The sequence below is a fragment of the Panthera tigris genome, chromosome B3, assembly GCF_018350195.1.
Source record: "Panthera tigris isolate Pti1 chromosome B3, P.tigris_Pti1_mat1.1, whole genome shotgun sequence".
NCBI classification, from domain to species: domain Eukaryota; kingdom Metazoa; phylum Chordata; class Mammalia; order Carnivora; family Felidae; genus Panthera; species Panthera tigris.
The window spans coordinates 106363193-106378392 of record NC_056665.1 but is presented as its reverse complement, the minus strand read 5'-3'; the positions used below and the strand labels follow the sequence as shown (position 1 = coordinate 106378392).

The 15200-nt window shown below is 37.7% G+C and overlaps 1 protein-coding gene across 7 annotated transcripts in view; it reads right to left on the bottom strand.

Annotated features, from left to right (window-relative positions):
• The window catches only part of PCNX4 (pecanex 4), a 69735-nt gene that overhangs the window by 13188 nt on the left and 41347 nt on the right, over positions 1–15200 (bottom strand). For 6 of the 7 annotated variants that reach the window (XM_042989816.1, XM_042989818.1, XM_007095227.3 and 3 more), the window contains 5 exons: positions 11520–11699; positions 10922–11436; positions 10586–10686; positions 10342–10464; positions 4641–5001 (listed from right to left, as the gene is read on the bottom strand). In XM_042989816.1, coding sequence (XP_042845750.1) covers positions 4641–5001; positions 10342–10464; positions 10586–10686; positions 10922–11436; positions 11520–11699 — 1280 coding nt within the window. Of the gene's footprint in view, positions 1–4640; positions 5002–10341; positions 10465–10585; positions 10687–10921; positions 11437–11519; positions 11700–12832; positions 12848–15200 lie in introns of those variants that run through there. The other variant, XM_042989820.1, reaches the window with a different exon arrangement.

The window sequence follows — 15200 nt, the reverse complement described above, 5'->3', positions numbered from 1 at the left end:
TCTGAGGGACTGGTTGTAATAATTCCATTTTCATTCATGATTTTATCTATTTGGGTCATCTCCCTTTTCTTTTTGAGAAGCCTGGCTAGAGGTTTGTCAATTTTGTTTATTTTTTCAAAAAACCAACTCTTGGGGGCGCCTGGGTGGCTCAGTCGGTTAAGTGTCCGACTTCAGCTCAGGTCACGATCTCGCGGTCCGTGAGTTCGAGCCCCGCATCAGGCTCTGGGCTGATGGCTCAGAGCCTGGAGCCTGCTTCCGATTCTGTGTCTCCCTCTCTCTCTGCCCCTCCCCAGTTCATGCTCTGTCTCTCTCTGTCTCAAAAATAAATAAACATTAAAAAACATTAAAAAAAAAAATAAAACCAACTCTTGGTTTCGTTGATCTGCTCTACAGTTTTTTTAGATTCTATATTGTTTATTTCTGCTCTGATCTTTATTATTTCTCTTCTTCTACTGGGTTTAGGCTGCCTTTGCTGTTCTGCTTCTATTTCCTTTAGGTGTGCTGTTAGATTTTGTATTTGGGATTTTTCTTGTTTCTTGAGATAGGCCTGGATTGCAATGTATTTTCCTCTCAGGACTGCCTTCGCTGCGTCCCAAAGCGTTTGGATTGTTGTATTTTCATTTTCGTTTGTTTCCATATATTTTTTAATTTCTTCTCTAATTGCCTGGTTGACCCACTCATTCGTTAGTAGGGTGTTCTTTAACCTCCATGCTTTTGGAGGTTTTCCAGACTTTTTCCTGTGGTTGATTTCAAACTTCATAGCATTGTGGTCTGAAAGTATGCATGGTATAATTTCAATTCTTGTAAACTTATGAAGGGCTGTTTTGTGACCCAGTATATGATCTATCTTGGAGAATGTTCCATGTGCACTCGAGAAGAAAGTATATTCTGTTGCTTTGGGATGCAGAGTTCTAAATATATCTGTTAAGTCCATCTGATCCAATGTATCATTCAGGGCCCTTGTTTTTTTATTGACTGTGTGTCTAGATGATCTATCCATTTCTGTAAGTGGGGTGTTAAAGTCCCCTGCAATGACCACATTCTTATCAATAAGGTTGCTTATGTTTATGAGTAATTGTTTTATGTATCTGGAGGCTCCGGTATTTGGCACATAGACATTTATAATTGTTAGCTCTTCCTGATGGATAGACCCTGTAATTATTATATAATGCCCTTCTTCATCTCTTGTTACAGCCTTCAATTTAAAGTCTAGTTTGTCTGATATAAGTATGGCTACTCCAGCTTTCTTTTGGCTTCCAGTAGCATGATAAATAGTTCTCCATCCCCTCACTCTCAATCTAAAGGTGTCCTCAGATCTAAAATGAGTCTCTTGTAGACAGCAAATAGATGGGTCTTGTTTTTTTATCCATTCTGATACCCTATGTCTTTTGGTTGGCGCATTTAATCCATTTACATTCAGTGTTATTATAGAAAGATACGGGTTTAGAGTCATTGTGATGTCTGTATGTTTTATGCTTGTAGTGATGTCTCTGGTACTTTGTCTCACAGGATGCCCCTTAGGATCTCTTGTAGGGCTGGTTTCGTGGTGACAAATTCCTTCAGTTTCTGTTTGTTTGGGAAGACCTTTATCTCTCCTTCTATTCTAAATGACAGACTTGCTGGATAAAGGATTCTCGGCTGCATATTTTTTCTGTTTAGCACACTGAAGATATCGTGCCAAGCCTTTCTGGCCTGCCAAGTTTCAAAGGAGAGATCAGTCACGAGTCTTATAGGTCTCCCTTTATATGTGAGGGCACGTTTATCCCTTGCTGCTTTCAGAATTTTCTCTTTATCCTTGTATTTTGCCAGTTTCACTATGATATGTTGTGCAGAAGATCGATTCAAGTTACGTCTGAAGGGAGTTCTCTGTGCCTCTCGGATTTCAATGCCTTTTTCCTTCCCCAGTTCAGGGAAGTTCTCAGCTATAATTTCTTCAAGTACCCCTTCAGCACCTTTCCCTCTCTCTTCCTCCTCTGGGATACCAATTATGCGTATATTATTTCTTTTTAGTGTATCACTTAGTTCTCTAATTTTTCCCTCATACTCCTGGATTTTTTTATCCTCTCTCAACTTCCTCTTTTTCCATAACTTTATCTTCTAGTTCACCTATTCTCTCCTCTGCCTCTTCAATCCGAGCTGTCGTCGTTTCCATTTTGTTTTGCATTTCGTTTAAAGCGCTTTTCAGCTCCTCGTGACTGTTCCTTAGTCCCTTGATCTCTGTGGCAAGAGATTCTCTGCTGTCCTGTATACTGTTTTCAAGCCCAGCGATTAATTTTATGACTATTATTCTAAATTCACTTTCTGTTATATTATTTAAATCCTTTTTGATCAGTTCATTAGCTGTTGTTATTTCCTGGAGATTCTTCTGAGGGGAATTCTTCCGTTTGGTCATTTTGCATAGTCCCTGGAGTGGTGAGGACCTGCAGGGCACTTCCCCTGTGCTGTGGTGTATAACTGGAGTTGGTGGGCGGGGCCGCAGTCCGACCTGATGTCTGCCCCCAGCCCACCGCTGGGGCCACAGTCAGACTGGTGTGTGCCTTCTCTTCCCCTCTCCTAGGGGCGGGATTCACTGTGGGGTGGCGTGGCCCGTCTGGGCTACTTGCACACTGCCAGGCTTGTGGTGCTGGGGATCTGGCGTATTAGCTGGGGTGGGTAGGCAAGGTGCACGGGGGCAGGAGGGGCAGGCTTAGTTCGCTTCTCCTTAGGTGATCCACTTCAGGAGGGGCCCTGTGGCAGCGGGAGGGAGTCAGATCCGCTGCCGGAGGTTTGGCTCCGCAGAAGCACAGAGTTGGGTGTTTGCGCGGAGCGAGCAAGTTCCCTGGCAGGAACTGATTCTTTGAGATTTTGCTGGGGGATGGGCGAGGGAGATGGCGAGAGCGCCTTTGTTCCCCGCCAAGCTGAGCTCTGCCGTCCGGGGGCTCAGCAGCTCTCCCTCCCTTTGTCCTCCAGCCTTCCCGCTTTCCGAGCAGAGCTGTTAACTTATGACCTCCCATACGCTAAGTCCCGCTTGCTGTCAGAACGCACTCCGTCCGGCCCCTCCGCTTTTGCCAGCCAGACTCGGGGGCTCTGCTTGGCCGGCGAGCCGCCCCTCCGCCCCAGCTCCCTCCCGCCAGTCCGTGGAGCGCGCGCCGCCTTGCCGCCCTTCCTACCCTCTTCCGTGGGCCTCTCGTCTGCGCTTGGCTCTGGAGACTCCATTCTGCTAATCCTCTGGCGGTTTTCTGGGTTATTTAGGCAGGTGTAGGTGGAATCTAAGTGATCGGCAGGACGCGCGGTGAGCCCAGTGTCCTCCTACGCCGCCATCTTCCCTCCCGACAAATTTTTTTCATAAAAAAATGTATACTACAAAGTTTTTCCTAAATTAGTTCACATATTTTATTTAAAATTTTTTTTAATGTTTATTTTTGAGAGACAGACAGACCGTGAGAGGGGGAGGGGCAGAGAGAGAGGGAGACACAGAACCCCAAGCAGGTTCCAGGCTCTGAGCTGTCAGCACAGAGCCCATCATGGGGCTTGAACCCACGGACTGTGAGATTATGACCTGAGCCAAAGTCGGATGTTTAACTGACTGAGCCACCTAGACGCCACACCTCACATATTTTAGATAACAAATAGATAATTACGAAATTCAATCCAAGTAAGCATTTCATTAAACTTCTAATTTGAGGAGTGCCTGGGTGGCTCAGTTGGTTAAGCGTCTGACTCTTGATTTTGGCTCAGGTAATAATCTCACGGTTTGAATTCAAGCCCAGCATCAGGCTCTGCACTGACAGTGTGGAGCCTGCCTGGGATTCTCTCTCTGCCCCTCCCCAACTCAGGTGCATGCTCTCAAAAATAAACAAATACACTAAAAAAAAAAATCTGATTTGAAATTAACCTTCTGCCTAGAACCAGTTTGCCAAGATGTCACTAGATATTTCTAAAACAAGTTTCAAGGGCTAAGGTAAATAATGGTAGGAGATAACACACCTCTGGCATCAGCTTGTACTTTATCTAAAACCAACCTCAAGAAGTGCAATATAGTTGAATTTTTAGTTAGTGTACAATGAAAGCATTAACTCATAAAATTAGTTTATCCTCATCAAAAATATTTTTTCTTGCTGATATTTGCAAAGTATTTCATTTTGGGAGGCTACTGATCATTGGCCATAGCTTTTGTCATCTTGCCCTGTAACCTCATCAGACTGCTTACATTGTTATACAATAACTAATAAGGTATGAACAAACTCCCTTAAACCCTTCAATCTGATATTACATAAAGCTAGTTTTTAATCTTTATGGATCTAAGCCATTGCATTTGCTTGATGTGAACTCACTATAGATTCATGGAAGTTCTGGTAGATAAGGTTTTTTCATGTTTCAGTGGTAGGACTATAACCTGATTTTATCCAAGAAAATGTTTTTAAAAAACTGTCAAATCACCTTGATGAAATTTTCCTTTATTATTCTTATTTTGTGACTTTATTTACACCTCAAAATAAGAAGCAAGATACATACTTCTATTTCATATTTAGTCCTTCTGCCATATATCATAGTATTAGAATCTATATAATGGTTGGATCAAAAGACTTTTTCTGTATATTCATTTTTTTGTACTTTAAATACATTGGTGAAGATTTTGTGAGCACAGCCCATTTACTTACCTAAACTTCCAGCTGCCATTGCAGACTGCAGCGCAGTGGTCAAATGTGGGACCATCTGGTAGTAGTATACTGTATCTGCACATATGCAGGCTGTGGTGCCCACTGCTCCTGGCCAACTCTGAACAGGTCGGGGAAAGCCCACCAAAAACAGAGGAAGGGTGAAGAGGGGGAGTAATGGAGAGGAGAGTAGTGTAGAAAAAACTATGAAGACCAGCACAAATGGAGAGAAGACAATGTTGAGTATACATAAAGTGGTGGTTGACTTTCGACGTTTTTTCTCAGTCCACGATGCAAAAAGTACAGTCACGGCAAACTGCAGTTTAGAGATGAACTGAATCAGACGATCACGCATGATACCAACCTGCAGAGATGGAAAAATGATTTTTTTATTCTTAAAGACTTCATGAATTTTCAAGGTCATGTAAGAGAAACTGTATGAGCTGCAATATTTTTGAGGAAATAGCTCTTGTATGAGATACTTATTATAATTTTCTCCAACCTCACAAGTAATAAATGAGTCTACATTTATTTATTTTTAATTAATTAATTACTTCTCTTTGAGAGAGAGAGAACATGTGTGAATGGGGGAGGGCAGAGAGAGAGGGAGAGAGAGAATTCCAAGCAGGTTCCACACCATCATCACACATCCTGATGCAGGGCTAGAACCCAGGAACCACGAGATCGTGATCTGAGCCAAAATCAAGAGTCAGTCACTGAAATGACTGAGCTACCCAGTGCCCCATGAGTCTACATTTTTAAAAGTTTGGGCTCTCGGGGTGCCTGGGTGGCTCAGTCAGTTAAGTCTCTGACTCTTGATTTCGGCTCAGGTCATGATCTCATAGTTTGTGGGATCAAGTGAGCCCTTCATTGGGCTCTATGCTGACAGCATGGAGGCTGCCTGGGATTCTCTCTCTCCTTCTCTGTCTGCCACTCCCCTGCTCACACATGTGCGTGCTCTTTCTCACTCAAAATAAATAAATAAACTTAAAAAAAAGAGAGAAAAAATAAAAGTTTGGGCTCTCTATAAAAAACTAATACTAAAGATAACCAATAGAGTGCTAACTAGATCTTTTTTTTTTTTTTTTTTTTTAAACGTTTATTTATTTTTGAGACAGAGAGAGACAGAGCATGAACGGGGGAGGGGCAGAGAGAGAGGGAGACACAGAATCCGAAACAGGCTCCAGGCTCTGAGCTGTCAGCACAGAGTCCGACGACGCAGGGCTCGAACTCACGGACCGCGAGATCATGACCTGAGCCGAAGTCAGCCGCTTAACTGACTGAGCCACCCAGGCGCCCCTTGATCTTAAGGTTGACTAAGTTTTGCATTACATGCTTGTTAAGTCATGAGAACCAGAAGTGGTAAATAATTAAGCAACTATCCTTAATTTATCATTATTTTAGAGAGTATTCTATAGATTAAGAAACAGAAGTCATAACTTAAGACAAACCTTAATAGATTGAAATCATACCAAGTATGTTCATACAAACCATGCAAAGTATGTTCTTTAACTAAAACATAATGAAGTCAACAACAGAAATAAATAAATAATTAAAAAATCTTGAAATTAAAAGACACATCTCTGGGGCACCTGGCTTGCTCAGTTGGTAGAGGATGCAACTCTTTTTCTTTTTTTTATAATTTACATCCAAATTAGTTAGCATATAGTGCAACAATGATTTCAGGAGTAGACTCCTTAGTGCCCGTAGAGCATGCAACTCTTGATCTTGGGGTTGTAAATTCAAGCCCCACAATGGGTGCAGAGATTACTTAAAAATAAACTCTTAAAAAAAATTAGAAGACATATTGCTAAATAGCCAATGGGTCAAAGAAGACATCACACAAAAAAATGAGAAAACATTTTGAGATGAATGAAATAAAAACACAATATGCCAAAACTTGTGATACAGCTAAAACAGTATTCAGAGGGAAATTTATAGCTAGCTTTAAGTGCCTATGTTAGCAGAAGAAACATCTTAAATCAATAACCTACTCTTCTACCTTAGAAACTAGAAAACAAAGAGCAAACTAATCTTCAAGTAAGCAGAAGGAAGTTAATAATAAAGATTATTAGGGGCGCCTGGGTGGCTCAGCTGGTTAAGCATCTGACTTCAGCTCAGGTCATGATCTCACAGCTCATGAGTTCGAGCCCCACATCAGGTTCTGTGCTGACAGCTCTGAGTCTGGAGCCAGCTTTGGATTCTGTGTCTCCATTTCTCTCTCTGCCCCTCCCCTGCTCACGCTCTGTCTCTCAAAAATAAACATTAAAAAAAAAATTTTAATAATAAAGATTAACAAAAATTAATAAAATAGAGACTATTTTAAAAAATCGAGAAAATCAATGAGACCAAAAGCTGGTTTTTTGAGATCAACAAAACTGATGAACCTTTAGCTATACTGACCAAGAATAAAATAGAGAAGACTCAAATTACTAAAATCAGGAATGAAAGAGATAATTTTACCACCAATCTTACAGAAAAAAATTAGAAGGATTATAAGAGAATACTATGAACTGTATGCTGATAAATTTGATCACTTAGATGAAACTGACAAGTTCCTAGAAAAACATAAAGCAACTCAAGAAGAAATAGAAAAACTGAATAGACCTGTAACAAGAAATTGAATTTGTAACTTAAGAGCTACCCACAGAGAAAAACTGTCTCAGATAGCTTCCATATTACAAAATACCACATACAAAATATTTAAGATACATATCAAATATGATCAAACATTTAAGAATAACTAGTATGAAATTCCTAACTCATTCTATGAGGTCAGTGTTATTTTGATATCTAAACCAAAGACATGACAAGAAAAGACAGCTACAGATAACATATAAATATTAACCACACAAAAATACTAGCTAACAAATCCTGCAACATATAAGCAGGATTATACATCACAACAAAACTTATTCCTGGAATGCAAGATTGGTTTAACAACCAGAATTCAACTTATTATACCATGTTAACAGATTAAAGGACAAAAATCACATGACCATTTCAATAGACACAGAAAATGCATCAGACAAAATCCAATACCCTTCATGATAAAAAGATTAACCAGAAATAGAAGGGAGCTGTCAACCTGAAAAAGAGCATCTACAATAGCTGATATCATGTCTAATGGTAAAAGAATGACATCAACTTAATAGAGAAAGATGGAATATGCTTTCCTCATAAGATGTCCACTCTTCTATTCAACATTATACTGGAGGTTCTGGACAGGGCAATTAAGTAAGAAAAAGAGATGAAAGATATTTAGATTGGAAAATAAGTAAAAAATACCTCTACTATGAACACCTGGTTGGCTTAGTCCGTTAAGCATCTGACATCAGCTGAGGTCATGATCTCATGGTTTGTGAGTTGGAGCCCTGTGTCAGGCTCCGCACTGTCAGTGCACAGCCTCCTGGGATTCTCTCTCTCTCCCTCTCTCTCGGCCCCTCTCCCACTCTCTGTCTCTCAAAATAAATAAATAAAAAACCTTAAAAAAAATTCTACCATATCTAATTTGCAGATGACATGATCTTATATACAGAATGTCTTAAGAATCCACTAAAAATCTATCAGAACTAATAGAAGTGAGGTTTTAGGACACAAAATCAGTATTAAAAAAAAATCAAGGGGTGCCTGGGTGGCTCAGTCAGTTAGGCGTCCGACTTTGGCTGAAGTCATGATCTTGTAATTTGTGGATTTGAGCCCCGCCACAGGCTCGGTGAGGACAGCTTAGAGCCTGGAGCCTGCTTTGGATCCTGTGCTCCCTCTCTCTCTGCCCTTCCCCAGCTCACGCTCTGTCTCCGTCTCTCACTCTCTCAAAAATAAACATTAAAAAAAAAAAATCAATTGTATTCTATACTCTAGTAATGAATTAAAAAAAAAACAAAAAATGAAGAAAACAATTCCATTTATAATATCATCAAAAAATATATCCTTAGGAAAATTTTAATAAAACCTGTAAGACTTGCAACACTGAAAACTACAAAACATTTTTGAAATAAAGAAGATCTTGAGGGGCACCTAGGTGGCTCAGTCGGTTAAGAACCTGACTTCCGCTCAGGTCATGATCTCACAGCTTGTGAGTTCTGGCCCTGCTTTGGACTCTGTCCTGACAGGTCAGAGCCTGGAGCTTGCTTCAGATTCTGTGTCTCCCTCTCTCTCTGCCCCTCCCGTACTCATGCTCTGTCTCTTTCTGTCTCTCAAAAATAAATAAATGTTAAATTTTTTTTTTAAAAACTATGAAAACATGCCATGTTGATGGATGGGAAGAATAAATATTTTTAAGGTGGCAATACTCCCCAAATTGATCTACAGATTTGAGGTAAGCTCCATCAAAGTTTCAGATGCCTTCTTGCAAAAACTGAAAAGCTGAAACTAATATTTACATGGTAATACAAGGGAACTGGAAGAATCAAAACAATCTCTAAAAGAACAAAGTAGAGGACTCACACTTCTCAATTTCAAAACCTACTACAAAATATAGTAATAAAGACGGTATAGGACTGGCATAAGGATAGACATACATGAATGGAAAAGAACTGAAGAGTCCAGAAATAACACATTTCATTTGATTTTTGACCAGGATGCCAAGAAAAATCATTGAGGGAAGAATAGCTTTTTCAATAAATGGTGCTGGGATAATTATATACCCATATACAAAAGAATGGATTTGGAACTCACCTCATATCATACACAAAAATAAACTCAAAGTAGATCACAGACTGAACTGTAGCAGCTAAAACTGTAAAACTCTTAGAAGAAAACACAGTAAATATTTATGATTTGGAAAAAGGCAGCAGTGTTTATTAGATGTGACCCGAACAATACAAGTGACAAAAGAAAAAAGAGATAAATTGAACTTCAGCAAAATTTAAAACTTCCTTGCTTCAAAGAATATTATCAAGAAAAAGAAAGCCTACAAGATGGGAAAAAATTTTTATTTATCATATATTGTCAAGGAACTTGTATCCAGAATACATTAAAAAAATACTCTTAAGCTCAACAATAAGGGCAATCCACAGACAGTGGACAAAGAATCTGAATAGACATTTCTCTAAAAAATACACACAAATGGCTGATAAATATATGAAAAGATGTGCCATTAGCATTCAGAGAAATGCAAATGAAAATTACAATGAGATAGCATGTCACACCCATCAGAATGATTATAATGAAAGAGTCAGATAATAACAAGTGTTAGTACGTATGTAGAGAAATTAGAATCTTCATACGTTGTTGGTAGAAATGTAAAATAGTGCAACCACTTTGGAAAAATGTTTGGCAATACCTTGAACTGTTAAACATAGACTTACTATGAACTGAAATTCCAGTCCTAGGCAGATATAGTTAAGAGAAATTAAAACATACGTCCAAAAACACATGTACAAAAATGTGTACACAAATGTTCACAGCAGCATTATTCATAATAGTCAGAAAGTGGAAACAACCTAAAAATCCATGATCTGATAAATAAATCAACCATAGATACAGAAAGTATATTAATGGTTGCTGGCACTGGAGTGGGGTTAGGACAGGGAATGGGGGAATGACATTAATGTGCATGAGGTTTCTTTTTGGGATGTTGAAAATGGTCTAAATTAGACTATGGTGATGGCTGTAAAATTCTGTCTACTACTGAACTGTTTAAGTGGGTGATTTTATGGTATATGAAATAGATCTCAATAAAGCTATTGAAACATATCCTTACCAGTAAGAGTCTGATTCCTGTATCCAGGCTTCTGTTCCACCACACATCTGTACTGGAGATTAATAAGTGCACTGCTGATATGATGGCTGTCTCCAATAAAGCATTTTCTGTATTCTGCCACACCTACAGTACAAAAATTATCCACTTTATTAGGCAGAATTGGATAATTTAAGTAAACTGTTAGAATAAACAAAATCACAAGCTTAGCAATAAGAAAATACTATTAAGTGCTTATTAGGATTACCATTCTAAAAGCTCTTGTGAACCCAATGGAGACAGACACAGAGTGGAGCTCTTGTAAGGAACTGTCCAATGAAAGAAATGCTATCATAGCGAAAGGCGACACTAGGACAAACAAAAAAAGACATTATTTAATTAAGGCAAAGTAACCTCTTCTACCACATTTTATTTTAGCTGATATGTGTTCTTCTATGAGCACATTTAAGCAACTAACTGAAAAAACTAACAAACAAACCAAAACATAAAAAAATGAACGCCTGTATGTTGTATATTACAAAAATATGGGAATACTTTTGTACACTCCCTAGCTAAAACACAAAATTAGATTTTATCTTCTTACCTAGATTTAGCAAAATCCGTCTGATAACACCAATCTTCATAAGCCTTCTTTGCTTCTCTAAGAATAAAGTCACAGTTTGCACATTCTTTGGATAGAAAGGGTTTTGGAAAATTCCAAAGATACAGACACTCTGAATTTCTCTAAGTAGCCACAGTATTATAAGCAATATCATCAAAATATAGCCAACAATAGCCTGAGGACTGTTTTTGGAAATCTGTGGGAAACCAGCAAAATGATGCAGCAAACTAGTTTCTATGAGAGCCAAGACTAATATAATAATATAGAAAAGGCATTCCTTCCAAGTAAACTGTTTTTCTGACCCATTGGGTAAAGCCTTAGATTTGGTTCCAACTCTGTGTCCAGTTGCACTGTGTTTGAAGAAAAAACCCATGTCACATAGGTTAAGACTCAGCAAGAACCCAAGTGCAGTCATGAAAAGAACCACACCAACAGTGCTGGGAATGAAATACGATGTTACCGCTGTTCCAGCAGAGATGATGAACATTATTAATAACCTGCAGAGAAAAAAAGAAAGATTTGATTGAAAAGAAAAATTATACTTTAAGTTACACAGAACCTTAATATTTAAAATAATTACCGTAAATGGGTTGACATAGATGAGCCTCCAAGGCCAAACTCTAAAATCTGCTCCATTGCCCATAAGAAAAGGGCATCAGGTGGGGGCAGAGTCCCGAGTGCCCACAGAAAGGGTAAAAATATAAACAAGATGTGTAAAATCTGATTCGTTTGTTCTAGACCTGGTATGTTTACCGTAAACCTATAAGAAAAGGGAACATTTAAATCATACAAAATAATATAGAGAGAGGATCTTCCCAGGAAAAATAAAACACATGCAACCCACTCCCCCAAAACAAAGGAACACTTACAAAAAGATCCTAGTCCCAAACTGCAAAATATCAACATTTGTAAATAGTGACCATTGTCCTTCTCCCATAGCAGCCACTACCCCTACTCAATTGTGTACAAGATTAGGACTTAGAAAATATGTGGATTCCAATGTGGAAAGAAGTAATTAAAAGCAGTTTACTGAATAATTGAATTCAGGGATTTGTAAAACTGAACTGAGTCTAGAGCAAAAATATTTCTCCTGTAATTGTCTCACCTACATTGGCTAAAATTCTACCAATGATTGTTGAGAGTTTAAAATTTTCTAATTAAAAATTTTTTTTTAACGTTTATTTATTTTTGAGACAGAGAGAGACAGAGTATGAACAGGGGAGGGGCAGAGAGAGGGAGACACAGAATCCGAAACAGGCTCCAGGCTCCGAGCTGTCAGCACAGAGCCCGACGCGGGGCTCGAACTCACGGACCGCGAGATCATGACCTGAGCCAAAGTCAGCCGCTTAACCGACTGAGCCACCCAGGCGCCCCTAAAATTTTCTAATTTAAAATTGTAAGTAACTCTAGGAAAGCCAAAGCCTTACTGATGTTCATAACGTTAGTAGCTAGCAAAGAGAGCTCTTTTCTTTTTCCTACTCTCCCAGTACTGTCTTACCCCCAGGTCCCAGAACTTGAAGTCAGTAGAATCAATATCAGAAGTTGGCAACATTAGGCTATGAACGTGTCTCTGTGGATTGGTGTGGGAACTTAACTAGCATTTATAATATTGTTTTTATTTTATAGAGAATACAAACTTGTAAAATACAATTTCATAAACTAGAGATGATTTCTATAAAGTGGAGAAATTTGTTCTTCGTACAGCATTTACCAGTTAAAAATCAGATGGCTTTGAATGACTTAACAAAAACTCAAAAGCACAGAAGCATAAACACTATCAAAATATTACTATTTTGAAACAAGGCTGACCATACTTTGTCCAGAAACCAATAATGTCCTAGTACTTACAGTGTTCAAAAGATAACTTATAAAAAACTAAATGTCAAAACTTACAGCATAATTGTACTTGAATACCTGAGCTGCTAGGAATCAAAGTCAAGGAGAAAGGCACCTTCTGTAATAATTATCCACTTAAGCATATGTTAACAGCCCAGAAGCAAATGTATAGCAACTATGGATGTAATAATGACATAACGTGTTTGCTCCAAAGCTATCAAGACTATGTCAGCTAATGCACTGTCTCATAATGTATGTCCTTCAAATTTTATAAGCAGAGAATTAATGAATACAAGGTTAACAATATGATGCTAAATTAGAGGACAATACTTTTTGTAGTGTAGTTTTAAAATGTATTTCATTCTGGGAAGAAAATACTCAAGTGACAAAAAGGAAAATCAAACCACACATAATAAACCACAGGAAGGTAAAGGAAAACACGCAGATCTGTAGCTATTTTTCTTGTTAAAGACAACATTTCTCTTCCTAATATATTTAAGTATAGTATAATTTGTGTAAAAATAATGTATATTCAAGAAATATTTTACCCAAGTTTGATTTAACCTCCCTAAATCTTTTTGTTCTTAATAAGCAATGACATAGAAATTTTATTTATATACAAGAATACCATACATAAATATAAGCATTCGTATTTTGAGCAACCACACATCATGATCACTTTCCTGTATGACTCAGACCCAAATAATGATTATTGTGGTCAAGTCTTTCATATGGAAAATATGTTTAAATTCTATTTCTGATAATGTAATAGGAATCTTCTAGGGCAAAATATCTAAGACCTCAAGAAAAAAAAAAAAAAACTTTGATTCTAACAGCTATAAAAATATTTCAAATTTTTTACACTATATCCACGTCCAGAAAAAAGATGTTTATAGTGGCTAAGATGAAATAAATATGCATCATACGTTCAAACAATTCCTGAGAGTCTATGCACTGTAGATTTAATACCAGTCTTTGATGAAAATGTACAGAAAAAGTAAATTATTAATACACAGTGTACTGGGTAGAATAAAGAATGGGGAAAGAGAAAATATTATTATACTGTGAGGCTTGTCTCTTCAACTTTTACATTCTCTGAAATAAAATTAAGAAACAATTTGACATATCTGACAACTGTTCAAATTTGAACAGTGCACACATTTCATACATTTTTATCTGCAGTATCATATCTACTGTATAAAGATCATCTTCTTTATTAGTTTGTTAACCAGAAGCTAAAAATTTCTAAGTCAAGTGAAAGGTAATTTTTCTGCACAAATATGCCATCTTCTTCTATATGAACAGATTTGGGCCTGCTTTTGTCTTTTCCTTTTAGTTGAAAAAAACAAAAACTTTTTTGTAATGATCAAACCGTAAACATTAAAACTGTACATTAAATCCAACTACAATGTACTAAAAACATTTATGTCCTTTCATTCAGAAATGAGTAATGCAGAAATTCAAGGTAATCAAATTATAAATTAACTGAGATTTAAAAAAGAAATTAAAGAACCTGGAGCATCAATTTAAATGCAAAGATGTATTATAGCAGGTATATAATTTCTGATTTCAGAAATAGCACAGTGAGACAGTAACTCAAGAATCTATATTGTGAAAATAATCTTATAAACCTCCATCTTTAAAAAGGGGTCAAATGTATACATACACATGTAAACTTAATTTTATTCCTAACTTTTCAAAACCAAGTATTTAACTGTAACATATTTTACAGCTAATAAATGGTAATGGTACTAACAGAGCAATTATAGATGAATTTCCCATAAACTAATTTTTCCCTTAATATTTGATTGGATGAAGAAAAAGGATATTATAGTGTCCTCTGGTCCACAAATGTAGCACAATGAGAAGAGATTAAGATTTAAGGAATAGCAATTGGATACCTAAGAATAGGTCAGTTTCAGTATACAAAATAGCTAAATATTTTTAAATGTCTTATTTCAGGCTTCCATAACAAATACTGCAGACCAGGTAGCTTAAATAACAGAAATTTATTTCTTTTAGTTCTAGAGACAGGGAAATCAGTGCCATTATGGTTGGGTTATGGTGAGAACACTCTTCCTGCCTTGCAGACAGCCAACTTCTCACTGCATCCTCACATGGTGGAAGGAGAGAGATCAAGCTCTCTGGTCTCTCTTCTTATAAGGGCACCAATCCCATAAGAATAGGACTACCCTGATGACCTGATTACCTCCCAAAGACCCCGTCTCTAAATACCATCACATTGGGAGTTAGGGCAGGGGGCAGAAACATTCAGTCCTTAACATTCTAACCCAGTCTCCCAAATTCATGTTCTTCTTACATGCAAAACACATTCATTCCATCCCAACAGGTCCAAAAGTCTTAAAAAATTCCAGCATCAATTCTACAGGCTAAAGTCCAAAGTTTCATCTAACTACCATCTAAA